The 18,408-nt window shown below is 32.7% G+C and overlaps 1 protein-coding gene across 1 annotated transcript; it reads left to right on the top strand.

Annotated features, from left to right (window-relative positions):
- The first annotated feature begins 3,968 nt into the window (after positions 1-3,968).
- Positions 3,969-5,673, top strand: LOC132269976 (uncharacterized). The gene is made up of 3 exons (XM_059771199.1): positions 3,969-4,188; positions 4,673-4,990; positions 5,045-5,673. The coding sequence occupies exons 1-3, from the start codon at positions 3,969-3,971 to the stop codon at positions 5,671-5,673; spliced, it is 1,167 nt and encodes a 388-aa protein (XP_059627182.1).
- The last annotated feature ends 12,735 nt before the right edge of the window (positions 5,674-18,408 follow it).

The following is an 18,408-nucleotide window of genomic DNA, read 5'->3' as shown; positions in this document are numbered from 1 at the left end:
CGGTATGAACAGTACAAATGGCAAGAAACTAGAGGTGCTGAGGAAGAGACCTTGATCTGTAACCTTCCTAAGGACATTTGGAGGGACATAAAACGTCATCTTTGCTGGGATCTGCTCAAAAGAGTAAGTGCATTTCTATGTTTTCTTTACTTTTTATTGTATTCAAGTATGTGCTAATGAATTTTAAAAAAATCAAACAGTTAACGATTCTCATGGAACCGAACTGGAACCGAACCAGTTCTACAGTTCGGTTCCGGTTTCGGTTCCATACTTCACGGTTCCGGTTCTGATTCCGTTTTCAAGGAACCATCATGAACAGTTCCGGTTCCGATTCCGGTTCCGGCCGGAGCCGTGTGCACCCCTAGTTGGGAGCAATAAACTTATGCGCTGCCTCAGCATTTTCAGAACTGACTTTAGTTTCAAGTAAAGTAATAAGAAATAAATTTGAATCCCTAATGAGATTCTTGACCTCTACTTGTTTGAGGGAAGAGTTCAACCCTCTTACATTCCATATAGCCCGGTTCATTGAGAAGAGTTTGAGAGGTTACACATACCCCTAAACCCCTTTAAGGTTACAACCTTACCCTTACCATGCTTCTTCTTACTCTTAGAGAACTTTGGTTTCCTTGGTTTTAACATTCTGCCATCCATGGAGAGTAGGCAGGGTCATTATTATCATTATCACAAGCAGAGGATTGGCCCATATCATCCTCATCCTCATCCCCATTCTCCTTTGGATTGTCAACAGATAGAGCCTCAAAGGGGTTAGCATTGGTAATAGATTCAGAGTTCTGAATCCTCCCAGGAATACAATGCAGTGAAAGGTCCACATACAAACAAATTTCTTTCCCCTTCCCTGAATTAACTATCTCAATTGGAGTGATTGATGGTAAGTTATCTTGGTCAAGAGTAAGGGAAATACAATTAGCAGGGAAAACACTGCTGGGATGAGAGGCTAAGGGTGTGATACTTTGCTCAATAGGGGGAAAATTACCAGTAAGATCATTATTAGGTTCAGTATTAGAATGAAGAATGGTGTGTGAATTAGAGTGAGAATTGGTAGATTTCTTTCTAGATACCATTTTCCATTGTTGTGGCTAAGTAGATGTACTTACATCAATGTTGACAAGGGAAAAATGCTTAGTTATACAATTTTCTGAGGCATGACCAAAGGAGTTACAAATATTGCAAGATAGGGGTTTCCAGGGGTACATTACCTTGATTTCTGTTAGGGAACCATTTTTCTTCCTTACATAGAATGAGCTATCAAGAGTGGAGTAGGGAGAAATTTCCGCACAGACCTTTATATAATCTGATCTGCTCCTGCTAGTGGTAATTGCATTAGCAAATAGAGGCTTTCCAATGGCACTAGCAACATAGCTTAGTCCTTTAGGGGTCCAAAATTGGAAGGGAACATTATAAAACAAAACCCAAATCGATAGTGAACTTGAATGAGAATTCTGTTTTTGAGGTTCCAAAGTCCAGGCTCTTAGTGTTACTGCTTTGCCAGCCAAAAACCATAATCCCCCTGCTAGAATACTTCTGCAGCTCTCAACTGAATTGAACCTGAAATAAAAAGTACCATTCGAGCTTCCCACCACCTTTAGAATGCCTTCTTAGCCCAAAGCTTATGTGCTGACCTAACAACCATGTTAAAAGACATTTTCTTCTCAAAAGTTCCAACTAAACAAGTGTTCCAGTGCACAGCCCCTTCCTCTTCAATTTCATCTGGTGGTTCAACAATTTTTCCCAATTCACTATCTTTTGGCCATGGAAATCAAAACTCCAATTCTCCTCTAAAGTTTGGGCAATCGCAGACCAGGTTTTGGGTGAACCAGCCAAAGCTTGATATGGGGAACTCTCTGAGGCCATAGACCAAATAGTTGGTGATTGATTAGAATTATCCAGAACATGAAGTTGGTCTAGTCTCTTTTCATTTCCATTCTGAGTGGGCTGGTCAAAGTTTTGTGGTAGTTGGTGATGATGGAACGAGAAGGACTGGGGTGATTCAAGAAGTGGTTGTAACTGACAAGAGGTGATAGGTGAGGAGTGGTCATGTCCTTCTTTGTCAGCGGCTGAAGACCCAATTTGAACTGCTTCCTCAAAGACTGGGACATTTGAATTTGAAGTAGATGGGTCCAGGTGAGCTGTAGTTGATTTGGGTAGCGCGTGAGCCACACCCTTGCCCAAAGACACCTCTTTATATGGTGACCAGAGTCCAGCCATAATCTCCCTTAATTCCAACAAAAGTTCTGTAACATTGGACATCTCCTTGATTCATTCACGTGCCTTCTCAAGCTCCAAATCTTTCTCCAACAGCTAAGCCTTGAGTCTTGCAACTTCTTCAATAAGTTCAAACTTAGAAGCATCCATTACTACCACGTCAATGCCTTCAGGGAGCAAGACCACATCACTGACCTCTAGACCCTTGGGATTAAGAATACGATCATTCTGCAGTGTTTGTCTTACTCTTTCCTTTGTTGCACCAGTGACTGTGCGTGGCGGTGGGTAAAGGTTATCTGAGTTCGTTACTTTTTCTGATTCTAGTGTTGATGTGTGCTTAGGTGGGGAGTGAGGTTGAGTTTTGCGAGGCAGCGGGCCTATACATGGTGTGCACTGGCAGATCTAAGGTAGGGCTGGGCTGGGCTGGGCTGGGCTCCAACCCACCCCAAAAAAAAAAAAAAAAAAAAAAATATTACTATGGGTAAATTTAGCCCACACAAAAAAAAAAAAATAAAAAATAAAAAAAAAATTATTAGTGGTATTAGCCCACCCTAACAAGCCCAAGTCCAAAACAAAGGCCTAATCCAAATAAGCTGAAGCCAAACAGGCCATGATCTAGTGATATGTTTTTTTGGTTAAAAAAACTAGTGATATACTGATGTGTTCCTAGCCCTAAGATTCTAAGAATTGCAATTTGCGTTCCGCCGATATCCACCACCGTCCTCCTCTGGCCTCTGCGTTCCACCGATATCCGCCCTTAGTACGAGTTGAAGCCTTGATTTCGAAAGCCTTTAGTGCATCATTAAGGTTAGTGAACTCAAAACTGAATTGATTTCTAATTTTCTAATTCTGATAGACTTGGTAGTTGGTAAAATTAGGTTTTTGATGATTTCTAAGGACTTCTTATTTTAGAAATTTATATATATATATTTTTGTGAAAATGCACTCTTTTGCTTTCAGATGAATGGAGTTTTCCTGTTACTCCTGATTACATTTTGTTCAGTGGATCTAGTTTTTCTATGGTAATCTTTAATGACAAGAAGGCAAAGCCATAGTCATGTGTATGAAATAAAGCCATCTGCTAAGTAGTAGTTTGAATCGCAAATGCTTATGGTTTTTAATTTGTGCAGGTTGTTGTTGAACACAATAAAATTAGTTGTTAGCATTTTAACTTTTTTGAAATAAGATACGGGAAATTATAGAAAATATAATATATTTGTGATTTGTGTGGCTTTTCATTTCTGCATAACTTTATAAGTAAATTATTTTTGTCAAATTGGATTTATGAATATTGTTGTGGTAGTACCGCAACAAATTATGTTTTTGCCTGTTATTGACTTGTGATTTACTGATTAGTCTGATTTACCCAGTTACCCTGGTCCCTAGATTTGGAAGAGAAGAGTTCACTACTTCAGTACTTCACTGAATATGATCAAGTATTCATGTTATTGAAAAAATCAAGATCTAAAGAATTTTGCTGTGGCATCAACAATATCTACTCTTTCACGTTCTGGATTCTGGTATGTCTTACTCATTGTGTTAATTGACTTAATTCTTGAAAATTTTGGTTCTTCAGTTATTTATTAATGAATAATGATGATTGTCCAGGCTAGCTAACTCATTTATTTTATGAACAAAAATTCAAAATACAATTTAGTTTGATTTAGGCATTTTTAATTAATATATATTTTTTCAAGTATTTTTAATTTAACTCATTATTTAATTTTATTAGGTTAAAAATAATAATGGCTCAACATCAACCGCCAAACAAGAAAGCGAAAAATATGTCTATTCTCTCATTCTATCAAAAGAGAGGCCAAATGAGGGACAATTATCAATCGAAAAAGGATATACCTAGTGCATCTAACATTGACAATGATCTTGATTCGCAACCTCCTGCCCTATCTCAAGTTGTTGAACCCAAGCAACTCCACTCCACTTCTATTGAAAGAGATCCCGAGTTACGTATTCAAATGCATGAATACCCGATGAATCAAAGGGACGAGGTTAGACGAGCTTATATCAATTTGGGGCCTTATCAACCTAAACTTTCTAATTATATATCCTAGCTCTTGGACTGGAAAGCAGAATCGGTCATTTAAGTACGAATGGTTCAAACAATTTCCTTGGCTAGAGTATTCTCCTTCAAATGATAAAGCATATTGTTTTCCCTGCTTTCTCTTTGAAGAGAGAAATAAAACGGGGACTCATTCTGCACTTATTGATGGTGGATTTAAGCATTGAAAGAGAGTTAATGATGGAGATGAATGTGTATTCTTGAGACACATGGGACTTCAATCTTCACCACATAGCAAATGTGCCATGCTTTATGGAAATTTAAGTAAATCGGCACAACATATTGATAAAGTATTGAATGCCCAATCAAGAAAAGATATTTTGAAGAATTGAATACGACTTAAGACAACTATTGAAACCGTTCGCTTTTTAGCATTGCAAGGAATTGGTTTTAGAGGCCATGATGAAAGTTCAAGTTCATTAAATAGAGGAAATTTTATTGAAGCGTTAAAGTATAAGGCAGAAGGAAATGATGAACTCTCAAGTGTTATCTTAGACAATGCTCTACAAAATGCCCAATACATTGCTCCATCGATTCAAAAAGAGATTCTTCATATTCTTGCAAACAAAGTGAGAAAAATGATTTGTGATGAAATTGCGGGAGGCAAATATTGTATTCTTGTTGATGAAGCACAAGATGAGTCTAAAACGGAGCAAATGGCTCTTGTTTTAAGATATGTCAAGCATGATGGTTTGCTAATTGAACGCTTTTTTGACATTGTGGGAGTTAAAAACACATAAGCAGTGACGCTTAAGGATGCAATATCTGATATTCTTGTTCGGTTCGATCTTTCAATTCAAAATTTGAGAGGCCAAGGGTACGATGGTGCGAGTAATATGCGCGGCGAATGGAATGGAGTACAAGCATTATTTCTTAAAGAGTGCCCATTTGTTTATTATGTCCATTGTTTTGTTCATCGATTACAACTAGCATTAGTTGCAGCAACAAAAGATGAGCCAAATATTTGGCAATTCTTATCTCACCTGACTTGTATTGTCAATCTTGTTGCTTCCTCTCCCAAACATCTTGCTGAATTAAAATCTTTTCAAAGGGATGAGATTGCACGTATGTTGAGCGTAGGTGAACGCCAATCTGGTAAAGGGGCTAATCAGATTGGCACCTTGCATCGAGCTGGAACTACTCGTTGGAGCTCACATTACGATTCTGTAAGGGATTTGATTGATATGTATACTGCATCCTGCACAGTTGTTGAAAATCTTAGAAAAGATGGGCAAACTCAACAGATACGTGGGCAATCCTTAGGTGTTTACAAGGCAATGAGAAACTTTGAATTTATATTTATCTTGCACCTAATGGATAACATTATGGGATTCACTGACACACTTTGCCAGGCCTTGCAACACAAATCTTAAGACATTCTAAATGCTTTGAAATTAGTCTCAACAACCAAAATTATCCTTCTAAAATTTAGACAAGATGATTGGGATACTTTTCTTGCAAATGTGGTGTCATTTTGTAATCGACATAACATTGATACACCTGATTTGAGTTCTCATTATGTAGAGGGTACGGGTCATCATTGTCAGCAACAAGATCATATTACAGTTGAGCACCATTATCACTTTGACATTTTTTACTCTGTAATAGATTTACAACTGATGGAGTTAGAACATAGATTCAACAATGAAGTAGTGGAACTTCTTAGTCTTAGCTCGACTTTGGATCCTAGTGATTCTTTTGAATCTTTTGATGTGAACAAGATATGCAATCTTGCTGAGAAATTCTATCCTTGGGACTTCACTGGTCAAGATATTAAATCATTGAAGTTTCAGTTGATACATTATCAACTTGATGTACCTAATGATCCAGTGTTTCAAAATACTTCTTCTCTTACTGATTTATGTGGGAAACTAGTTGCAAGAAGGAAGTCCGAGTGCTACCCTTTGGTTGACAGATTGATCCGTCTTATGTTGACTCTTCCCGTTTCTACAGCAACTACAAAAAGAGCATTTTCAGGCATGAAACGTGTTAAAACAGCGATGCGTAGCACGATGGGAGATGAATTTCTTGCTGATTGCATGGCTGTCAATCTTGAATGGGACCTTGTTTGGAAAATTGATTTGGAGTCTATTATCGACGAATTCAAGTATTTAAAGACTCGTCAAGCACAACTTAGATAGATATTTTGTAATCTTTGAATTCAAATATATATATATATTATGTTATAGAAAAAAAAAAAAAAAAAAAAAAAAAAAAAAAAAAAAAATTTACTTAAGAAATTGTGTTATTAAATTTATGTTTAATTTTAGCCCACCCCATATTCAATTCCTGGATCCGCCCTTGATGGTGTGGGAATTTTGGTTGGCAAGGGAGGTTTTCATGTAGTGTGTTGTGAAGTCAAAGGTTTAGTAGATGGGCCATGGTTGGAAGGACTAGTGCTACGTTTGGATGGGGATGAAGGGTGGTTCAATTTGTACTAGGGAAGCGGATGAAAAAGTGGTTTTCAGGTGATTTGGTGGTCTGCCGCGAGGGGGGGAGGGGTCAGAGGTTTCATACTCTTACTCACAGCAATTTAATGGTGTTGCATGTAATATTTTTGTATCTAGATCGATTTAATATATTAACGAGTGTTCTAGCTTTGACGCAAATGTGTTGCATGAATGTTATTATATTACAATATTCTTGATATAATTTATTGTATTGAGATGATCTGTTTCTCCGATGAAAGGCAAGTGTTCGACAAAAAAGTTCCTTAGGATTCCTAGATTAGTACTCAATGCCAGGAAACATAAAACATCAAATTGAGCTATATGTAACATCATAACATGCAATATGTGTGTGTGTGTGTGTGTTTATTTATATTCGTTGTTTAGGCACTTTTCTGAATTAGAACATGTGCATATATATATATATATATGTAATTATGTGTGTGGTTCGGTTTTCATTCACTGAAAGTTTTTTCCTTCAAAACACCGATTGAACTTAGCAATTAATATACTACATATTTTTGTTTTTGCATAATCTTACTCTTAGATCAACCCAGAAACAAGCAAGCTGTGAATGTACCATACAGTGGCGGATCCAAGGGGGGCTTGGGTGGGCTTGAGCCCCCCCCCCCCCCCCCCCCAAAAAAAAATAGTTGTAGTATTAGGCCCCAATTTTAACACATCCAAACAACCCAATACCTAAGCCACAACTTTAAAAGAAAAGCCCAAGCCAAACAAGCTCTAAGCAATCACTAAGTCAAAGCATAGAAAACTCCTAAATTCCTAATCTTGCACAAATCAGAGAGATCACTCCTTCTCTCCTTCTAAAGTCTAACCTTATTTCCTCTAAAATTTTCCAACTCTTTAATCTTTTAATTCCCAATTCCTCCTTGTTTAATATTAGCCGCCCCATTAACAATTCTTAGATTCGCCCCTGGTACCATATCCAAATGCTAGCTGAAATTATTGTATCTTGTCCGATAAATTTAGGTAGCTGAATTTACCATGCTCTTAGAATAAGTTTCCAACAAAAAAGAAAAATTAAGTTCCGGTAATTTACATTAAAAATGCCATAATTGTAGCACATAAGTATAGTTACGAGCCTTAAATAATAAAATTGTCTATTTTAAAAGTTCATTTTTCATTTTGATTGAATTAAACAAAATAATTAGAAATGTATCAAGAATTATTGTTAAGGTTCAAAATGTCCCCTAAATTCAAAATATTAAAATATACTTTTTAAAATTATATAATTCTAAAATATCCAAATAAATAGTTGAGACTTGAGAACCATTTTAAATTAGCAAATTATGCCGAATATTGACGACTATGCATTTAGCATCTATGTTTAAACACTCTCCTAGTCCTATATCCGTTTCTAAGCCTTTATTTGTGGTTCATTCTATTAAAAAATTTCATTCTATGCTATTAGATTACATTATTCTTGCCTGTTTACCCAACAATGAGGTGTGTATTTTCTTTACTTTTATTTTATCTGCTTATAATTTTATTATTTCTGTAATAATAATAATAATAATAATAATCATAATAAATTTTTAAAAAAAAAAAAAACTTGACTTTTAACTCTATTCAACGGCTAGAAGAAATCATGAGAGCTTCAAGAATAAGAAGTGAGAAAGGTGACTAAAATTGGTGCATCCAGGCAAGTATTGGTAAGATATCCAAGCTTCATTAACAATTTTTTTACAGATCAATGATCACTCAGTAATAAAAATCTCTCCCACCTCTCTCTAACTTTCTCTCTCTACCCGGCCTTCATCTTCTTCCCTCTATGCCTCTTTGCTCCCTTCCATGAGAGTGGGGAGATGATAGTTATCTCTCAGGACTACAATAAACTCCGCATATATCAATAAGTGCGCTCCGTGAGTGTTTTTTACGCCATTTTTGTTTTTGTTCGACTAGATCTGCTCATGTTGGATTCGTTTTCGGCTCCCATGGGCGGATTTGTTATTTTTCTCCGGCTAGATCTTCGATCTAGATCGGTTTTGGTTTTGTCCCACCTAGATTTGATCTTTTCTCCTTGATTTGATCTTGTGTGGGGGTTCGGGTGTTGGAGCACCTTGTGGCTGTAGTTTTGAAACTGTTGTATTGATGATTGTCTGACCTTCGGGTCACTCCAATTTGTTGTGTTTCTCCAATGGTGGTTCTGTTACAGAATTTTAGGCTCTGTTTTCTCCAAAGATCTAGAGTCTGTTCTTCATTTTATTACTTTACTTTATGATTTGTATATCTTTTCTGGCTTGACTTTGTACCTCTATACTGCCGTTGTCTTGGTCTTTGTGCCTTTGAAATGACAAAAATAAAATAAAATAAAATTTCGGCAGCTTTAATAGGCATAAACTCAATAAACTCCAAAGGATTTTTTTTGCCACTATTGGAGCAAATTAACTACAAGAAGGGACCAAGATAATTAACCAAAAAAAAAAGGGATCCAAGATATTCTTGGTTTTGTGCATCTGATCTAAGATCTCCTTGGCCTGCAGGTACCATTACTTCCTATAATTCCCTTTTTTCTTTTTTTTTTGCCCTTTCCACAAATAAAAATCTAAAATTATTTTTATTGTTTCGCAGCGAATTTTTAAGACAGAAGGAAACTGAGTTTCAATTCACAATGAGATCGAAAGCTTTGTTCCATTTGCATACAGTTCATGGTACGAAGATAAACTCTGTTGAATTCAAAGGAAAAAATATTTTTTTGATGTATTTATAATAATTTTGTTTAATTCAATCAAATTAAAAAATAAAAATTTTTAATAGATCACTTTGTTATTTAAGAATCCCAGCCCTATTTATGTCTGATTTTCCTTAAATTTTCTTATCAACAATTTTCATTTCTAATTTGAATGTAATGTGGACTTGTCATTCATGATATGACAATAAATTATTGGTTATATAGCTTCACTATATGTATATGTGAGGTACAAATAATATACGTGCACTGAGGAACTGAGATTCATTCTGATCTAGGTACAAATAAAGTAATGAAAACTAAGTGAAGCCAATGACAAAAGAAAAAACACACACAAAAGATCACAATCTAGAAATTCAAATCTCTACAAACTTGGAAATTTAACCTAGCTTGCCAGTAATAGGGGGGCCCTCCTTTCTCTTACAAGTGAAGCCAAACGTTTCTTCGTTGTCATCAAATGATAGTGATGCACGCATGCAATTTTTTCTCTACTCTTTTTTCTTTAAGATCTCAAATCCCAAATTGAATTATCCCACAGACAACCTCCTCCTTTAATTTTTTTTTCAAACTGTTGTACAAAAGAGAAATCATCATATCTAAAAGGACCAATTAAAAGGACAGATAAAAATAGATGCATATTATAACATATCACTAACTAGACCTTGTGTCAAAGTCTTCTAGTCTAACTGGTAAGATGCTTTCTGTTGGCTCTTTAAGCGCATGGTTTGAGACTTGACACCAATTAACCTCTAACAAACTAGAGCTTGTTGTTGGGATCGGGGTATCCAACCCCAAAAGTTAATCTTTTGGGTGAAGTGACCTTTGGCTCATGCGAGTATCGTCCCGATGGATAGAACGTCACCGATCTTACCGTCTTCCTGCCAGTTAGGTTGGGATTGGGGTATTCAACCAAAAAGATTAACCTATTAGCTAGGTAGAGTAACTCATGTCCCATATAAATCCCAAATTTTCTTGTTTACTGACTAACGTGGAACTCGTTGAACTACCCAACAGAGTTAAGATCACACAAAAATGAGAAAACACAACTATAGCTCAATAGATCCAAACAAAGCAACAACAACCCAAAACCCTAACAACAAGAGCAGATAACAACCCAAAACCCTAAAAGACATGTTGTATAACTTATATATTATAGGGAAAATTAGGGATAGATGAACTTAGGGCTCCATTTTACATATTTTTTCCTATATTATAAAACAAATATATAAATAATTTATATGCATATTTTTTTAACAATCAATTCTTGGCTTTAGCAGTTAGCACTTAGCAGTTACAGCAACATATATGTACCTTCTCAAAGGGAAAGTCTTGGGTTTGATGTACTACAATCATGTACAATTTGTACAGGCCCACAAGTATGCCCATCCTGTTGGGCCAGGTGGGCATATGGTGACTGTTACTGTGGGTTAAATCCTTTTGGTGTCTCTACAACTTTTTTTTATCTTCGTTGTTTTACTCCTTCCAGATCAGATGGTCCAAAATGGTTTAAATTTTCACTAATGTTTTTGAAGAAATGAAGACAAAACATTAATCAAATAATATTGGATCATTCTGGCCCACTGGATTCAACAAAAGAGTACAATAAAAGAAATAGGATCCCAATCTGTGGGGGCCCATCACTACCGTAAAGCCATCTCTTTGATTAAAGGGCCTTTCTGTCATTAGAATCGTGTGGACCTTTGGGCCTCCATTATCCAAAAAAAAACCATTTCATAGATATCTTTTAAGGCCATGAGTCCATGAACTAGAGAGTCCCACTTCTGAAAAAAAAAAAAAAAAAGTTGAACCCAGAGTTCTTATAGGAAAATTTTGGAATTGTAGCGAAATTTTTTTTTTTTTCTCTCTCTCTCTCTTATCTTCTGGTAAAGTAGAATAATCAAAGCCCATTTAAAAATTCTATTTGAGTTCAAGACACTTTGAGCATGTTAGATTTTCACTATCTAAATGTATTTCAATGTTAAGAATCATATGAGAGGCCATTCTAATTCATTGTTGAAGAATGAAGGAACAAAGAATTATTATTATTATTAGTAGTAGTATTATTATTAAAAAGAAAGATTGTGTAATTTTATTTTATTTTAATTTTTGCTTCAGGGTCTGAATTACCCTTCCTAAACCTTGCAATAGCGAGAACCTCCGACTTAATTGATATAAAGCCATTTCATTAAGTGATCTTTCTCCATCTTCGTCTTCATAATTTAACTCCCTCAAATCCACCCACAATTAACAACAAATATAACACAAACTAAACTAAGTATATGATAAGATTTGAATGAGATATAAAATTTTAAAAAAATCATCTCTAATCAATAGAATTTTGAATCAGAGCCCTGAATTTTAGTTCATCCCTGTCCCAAATAATATCTTGGGCTCAAGGAATTGTCAAAGCCCATGCCCAATGGGTCTGGTAGCCTAAAATTATGTACGATTTGGTTGGATCGTGGCCCAAATCTCAAAGAAGCTGGGTTGTGGAGCAGGCTTGGGCTTTGAAATTGTTCAGAATTGTTTCCATTCTCTCCATTCCACTAACTGGTTCAAAGCCTGACAAAACCAGTTCGCATATGTACATGTGTGTGGTTTAATTTGTTTGTTTGGTAGTGAAACAAACTTTACAAAGTGATAAATGTGGTCAGTCCACAGACAGCAGTGTTATTATACAAGTTGATAGGATATACTAGGGGCGGGCAAATAATCCATCCATCCGCGAATTCGATCTAATTCGTGTGGCAAAGTATGGATCCAATTGCTATACTCATGGATCAGTGACGAATTTTAAAAAATAAATCCGTAACTCACTGATCATATCACAGATTAAGCTATTAAAATCGGTTCTGATTTGCGAGAGATATATATATATATATATATATATATATATATATATTCAAAGAATGTTTTAGTTTTGATAATGGAAACAAACCTCTCAAACATTAATAATCCAAGTCGTCAGATCTAATTTTGATCCAAATATCAGTATTTAAAATTGGATTGCTTCCAACCCTAGACAATTATGATCCAAACCTTCAAATCCAATTTTGAAAAAGTAATGCAAATACCAACTTACAAAAATTAAACTTTTACGTAGTCAAAACTTGTATAACATTATTAATATTGTATATCAAGAGGAGGATCAATCATTGTGAAAGCACGTACATATCCATACAAACACCTTTCTTTATTTATTTATTATTATCTTATATGCATTCAACAATTCTTTCAAAATTATTGAGACATCAAAGTTTTATATTATTTATTTATATTATTTTGTGTTAAAGGCAATTGTTGCAACACTCAGCGTTCTAGTATCATCCTCATTACTACTTATAGAAAACAGGGCAGAGGCAGCGTGCGCCCACACTAGAGTTGAAATCCTCTTCCCTTAGTTGAAATTCCTCCCTTAGTTGAAATTCCTGATTTCGCCTCTGTACACAAACTTTTTGCCCACACCCGATGATAACGTATTTTTTGAGTATGGAAATATTATTTTTTAAAAAAAAAGGGTATAGTTAAATAAATATAATATATATATATATTATATATAGTAGTATAAAATACAGGACCGAAACCCTAATGTTATTCGGTGACGATGTTAGATAATTGTATCTATTTGTGACGTGGTCACGTGGGGATAAGAACATGTATATGAATTAAGTTTTACTAGCTTTAAGTAAACGACATGGACTTTGAAGTTGCTTCTCCAAACAAAATGTTATTCGGTGGTGACACATTCTCATATCTATTAAATCTGGATAAGATGTCAAACTCAAATTATCATGATCCAGATGTCAAACTCAAATTATCAAAACGAGACGTCCAAACGCAACTTATCATTTATCATGTCTTTATTAAATCTGGATAAGATGTCATGAGGACGTGGAGAATCGACCACAAATTCTCTGACACAACAACATAAATGCTTTGAATAATTAAGATATATGTCCCAGTATAGTTGTTTAAACGTGGAGTCACAATATGACGAGAAATGATAGCTGAGATTCGACCTTAATTGTTGATTTTTTAATTTTATTTTTATTTTTTTGGGTATACAATGTGATTAAATTACGTTAAATTTTTTTTTAAAAAAATTTGTGAGTATTCCTTTCTCTTTGATTTATTTTTAATCACATTATATTTAGAAGAAGAATTACTAATTATGGTCAAAAAAAACATATCACTTTTTTAATATGAATCAAAATTATATTGGGTAGATCTGATCTGTTTATAAGATTATAATTTAAAAATCAGTGTGCCCCAAGATGTGGCTTTTATGTGTAGTTAATGTATACCAGAATGAATAAAAATAATATGCTTAATCTGAATTTTATCGAAACTATAATTTTTTTAATGGTACGGAGTGTGGCCGCAATTGACTTTTGAAAGGATTTTTTTAGTAATAATAATTGTTCCTGTTATTTGTTTAGATTTATTTGTAAAATTAGTAAAATAAATTACTAATAATTGTTAGGTGCATCTGATACAAAAGAGACCGACACCACTACCGTTAGAGAACAAAATAATAAGAAATATCATTTTGTAAATACACTAATTAAAAAAATGATTTAATTGATTATTATAAAATTTTCGTAAAAATCAACTCACATAAAAATCTAATGTGGTTATTAGGGATGCACACAGTCCGGTTTGGATCGAATTGGAAGTATTTTGGGATTAAATCATTTATAACGGTTCCACTATTTTTGAAACCACACCAAACCATAATGTTCATGAAACCAAACTAAACCAAACTGCGAAAAATCAGTTTGGTTCGGTTTGATTTGTCGGTTTCAGTTTATTTTCTTTTTATTTTATTTTAATTTAGAAGGGACAAAGTTAAAAAATAAATAAATAAATAAAAATAAGAAAGAAAATTGAGATATATTTGAAAACGAAAATTTGACTTTTTTAAAAAGAAATTTAAGAAATTTAAAGAACAAAAGAAAGAAAGGGGGCACGTGATAACTTTACTTGATTTAGGTTTAGGATATGATATATATATATATTATATAACATAGTAACGGTTCGGTCTTGGCTAGTCCGGTCTAGCCATGACCCTAAACTAGGATCGGACAAAAAAATTACGGTGCCATAATTTTGGACTTAGGACCTGACCAAACCGCTATACAACTAACCCAAACCGTCCAATTCAATACGATTCGGTCCGGTTTTTCGGTTTACCGAATTTTTTGAACACCCCTAGTAATTATCTTAAAATTTCAACTCAAATATAGTTGTTTTCATAATATGAGTATCCTAAAATTCTTCTAACTCAAGCACTTTCTTTCCATAATCTTATTATCCTAAAATTCCATCTCATACATGATTCTCTCCATTATTATTTTATTATTATTATTATTATTATTATTATTTTGTAGTTAGAATAATACATAAACAAACTATTTCCATATATATATATATATATATATATATATATATATATATATATTTTACAATTTGGGTTTGCATATCTCTCAAATGTATTGGAATGCTTTTATAAGAATCTATAAGAAATTAGTTCTGAATATCAACAAAAATGGATGATTGAAGGATCTAAATTCTTATTTTATTAATTTATTTGTGTGTGTGTGTGTGTGTGTTTTTATTTATTTATTTATTTATTTTTTTTATCATAGTTATTGTTTTGTTAAATTTTTAATTGTTACTTTCTTTGAAAGGTTTTTTTTTTTTAATTTTTTATTTTCAATAAGTAAAGAGAATTATTTTTGTTAATTTATTTTTGGAAAGTTTTGTTTTGAAAAGCATTTTATAAATTGGTTTTAAATTACTTACTTTTACACTACCACGTGAAGTTGGTGAAGTATCGATTTTATATTTACTAGCAAAAGAACATGTGCAAATGCACATGGCGTAAATTCAAAGGACCAAAAAAAAAAAAAAAAAAAAAAAACACGAAAAGAAAAAGAAAAGTACATGTAATCCAAATGAAGAATATAGCAAAATACTTATATTCAAATAATTGTTATTTTGTTGAATGAAACCTAACAATCCTTTGATCATCACTATGCCTAATATTAAAATAATTTAATATGAATTCATCACCATGAATTAAAGTGAATAGAGGATTCAAAACAAGCAAATAACTTAATCAAGCTAATTGATGTTCCTGATTTGTTGCACCTGAATTATTTTCCTCACTACCAAAGCTAAGTAACGAAAAATGCTCCTTGATATTACTTATTTTTGTGATCTCTACTCGTAATGCTCTTGTTGACCTCTAATCTTGCTACTCCCTCAATATTGGAGCTTGATTTTGTAATTTTGACCTCTATTTATATAATAGACCTTTACGTTCTTGTTCAAAATTTTAAGAGACATCAAATACTATTAAAGGTCGTAAATTTCAAAAGTTACAAAAGTTTTGTATACAACATGAAAATAATCAACTTTTAATAAAATTTAAGGTTGAAAATTCCAAGGGGGCGTTTTGTAGTCCTATCAACTATTAACAAAATGAAATGAAATTCAAGTAATTAGTGTCCACGAATTAGATTTAATGTATAGTGAAAAAAAAAAAGAGTTAAAGAAATACCTTGGAGATTTAAAGTATCAAAATAAAAACAATATAGTTTTAATAAAATTTAAAACTGAATATTAAATTTTTTGTTATGAATATTTTTTTTCTTCCATTAATATCATCTCATATATACATTTATATATTCTTATCTATACTACTGGTACACGTATGTGTGGCCGTACGTTTATTTTATTTTATTTTTTCTTGTTTTTTATTTATAATAATAAATTATGTATAATAGTATATATATAGATGGGTAACATTTCCTTTGTGTTGGAACACATTGACAGTTTGAATGAAATATGGAGTAGTTTACAATTTGATTTTGAAAGGTCTGTAATAATAGTAAAATATCATTTTTGGATAAAATGAACAAAAGAGCATAAACTTGACTTCCAATTTTGCCATCTTACCAATGAGATTCTTCCAAAATGGAGCAATTTTAAAGAATTAAACACACTAAAGTTACAGAATGGTCCTTCTATGTTGAGAGGTCTTTTTGTCTTTTCAGTAGTAAAGCCATTTTTGGATTACAGAAATTAATTAACAAACGGCACATTTCTCTTCTGTGTTTTTAAAATAACACTAAATATGGTAGGACAATTTCACATAAATTATATAATTTATTTTGATAAAATAAATAATTAATGACAGATATTCAAGGTCATCTGATGCACTGTGTGACCCACAAGGCCCTCTCACCCTAATGGATGAGATGATCTGGACATGGTTTTCTGTAAACTCGAGTAATTCCAATATATAGAATCCAACAAGGATGCACTTTGTGTCCCCCAAGACCCTCACTCTAATACATTAAAATGATCTGGATGTTTCTCCAAATAAGAATTTTTGTCACCTTTAAAAAAGTATAAAATCATTCCATAATAATAATGGATAGTCAAGTTTATTATTTTATTTGTTTCTGGGGGTATAACAGGTAGACCTGAAAATAGAGTGAACTTTAATTCGGATTTGAACCGAATCCGATCTGATTAGTCAAATATGAATTGAACAAAAAATCCGATAACTCGAGATAATCCGTTAGCTTAACATATCGGATATGGATTATGCTCCTTCGATCCAATTAAAATTATATATATAATTATTTATTAATAATTATATATATATATATATATATATATATATATATATAGCAATACTCCTATTAGAATTGTATTAGAGGTAATCCAAAAATTCAAAAAAAAAATAAAAAAATAAAAAAATCATAATGTTATATATACAATAGTGTGGTGTTCTCATTTACATGCTAATAAAACTCTTAATATATATACTAATAGTATCATAGTCTTTATTCATTAACAAAGAGTAAATAATTTTTTTTTTCTTTTCCTTTCATATTAGAATAAATATATCTATTTTTATTTTCCTTTCATGTTTTACTTATCTTTTGTTTTATATCTTTTTCTTATAATCATTGTGTTTTTATTCTCTTTTGACATTAATTTTATATATATATATATATATATAATTTTTTTAATATAAAATACCTACATTTTTATTGAATCGGATCGGATTATCAAATCAAATATTCATTTATTAACAAATCGGATTCGGATTAACTTACAAAATATTCGTCGAATTATCGAATCGGATTGGATTGACTAAAATGCTTATCGGATCAGGTCTAGATTTAGGAGGTAAGTTTTTTAGATTTCATTTTTGAATCACATTTCTAATTTGAATGGTGCTTATGTTATGGGATGTATGTACGTGAAAAACAAAAGTTTATTATTTCTTACAATATATAAAGTCCAACAAGGATTTTTGTCACCTTTTAAATGTAGCATAGAATTTCTTACTTGTTTACTTCAATCATTGATTATCACTTCACTCCATAACAAAAATCAATAATCAAGTTTATTGTTTTCTCTATTTAAAAATATATTAATAATTATGAAGAATCAAGTAAGAGAAAAAAAGGTAAAGTTAAATTTGCACTAAATATAGTAGGACAATTTTTAAAAGGAAAAATGATTATTTTGCTAAAAATCAATTGATGTCAGATACTCAAGGTCATCTGATGCACTGTGTGGCCAAATACATCAAAATGATAGTGACTTTGACCACTATAGAGTTTTCACAAAATCACGCAACTCCAATGGAGTCCAATAAGATTTTTTGTCACCTTTTAAAAAGTATAAAATCATTCCATAGCAATAAGGGATGGATAAGTTTATTATTTTATTTCTCTCCTAGTAGCTCGTTGACAGTTATTCAGAAGGTAAGTTCTTAAAATTTCATTCTCAAATAATACCTTTAACTTAAATAGTACATGTGTTATGACGTTCGGAGATTGACTTAATTACTATTATTTACAAATATTAATAGTAATTAAGAAAAGCAAAAAAAATAGAAAACAAACTTGATTTATACTAATACT

This window comes from Cornus florida, unplaced genomic scaffold (genome assembly GCF_030987335.1).
Source record: "Cornus florida cultivar Cherokee Brave unplaced genomic scaffold, ASM3098733v1 CherokeeBrave_3.0.0_Hap2_Chr08, whole genome shotgun sequence".
NCBI classification, from domain to species: domain Eukaryota; kingdom Viridiplantae; phylum Streptophyta; class Magnoliopsida; order Cornales; family Cornaceae; genus Cornus; species Cornus florida.
Note: the sequence above shows the minus strand (reverse complement) of the source record. Positions and strands in the feature narration are given on the sequence as shown.

Coding starts and splice junctions, on each gene's coding strand:
- LOC132269976 (XM_059771199.1), top strand. CDS start 3,969: ATGGCTCAACATCAACCGCCAAACAAGAAAGCGAAAAATATGTCTATT. Junction 4,189..4,672: donor TGAAAGAGATCCCGAGTTAC/GTATTCAAATGC, acceptor TTCGCTTTTTAG/CATTGCAAGGAATTGGTTTT. Junction 4,991..5,044: donor AAGATATGTCAAGCATGATG/GTTTGCTAATTG, acceptor ACACATAAGCAG/TGACGCTTAAGGATGCAATA.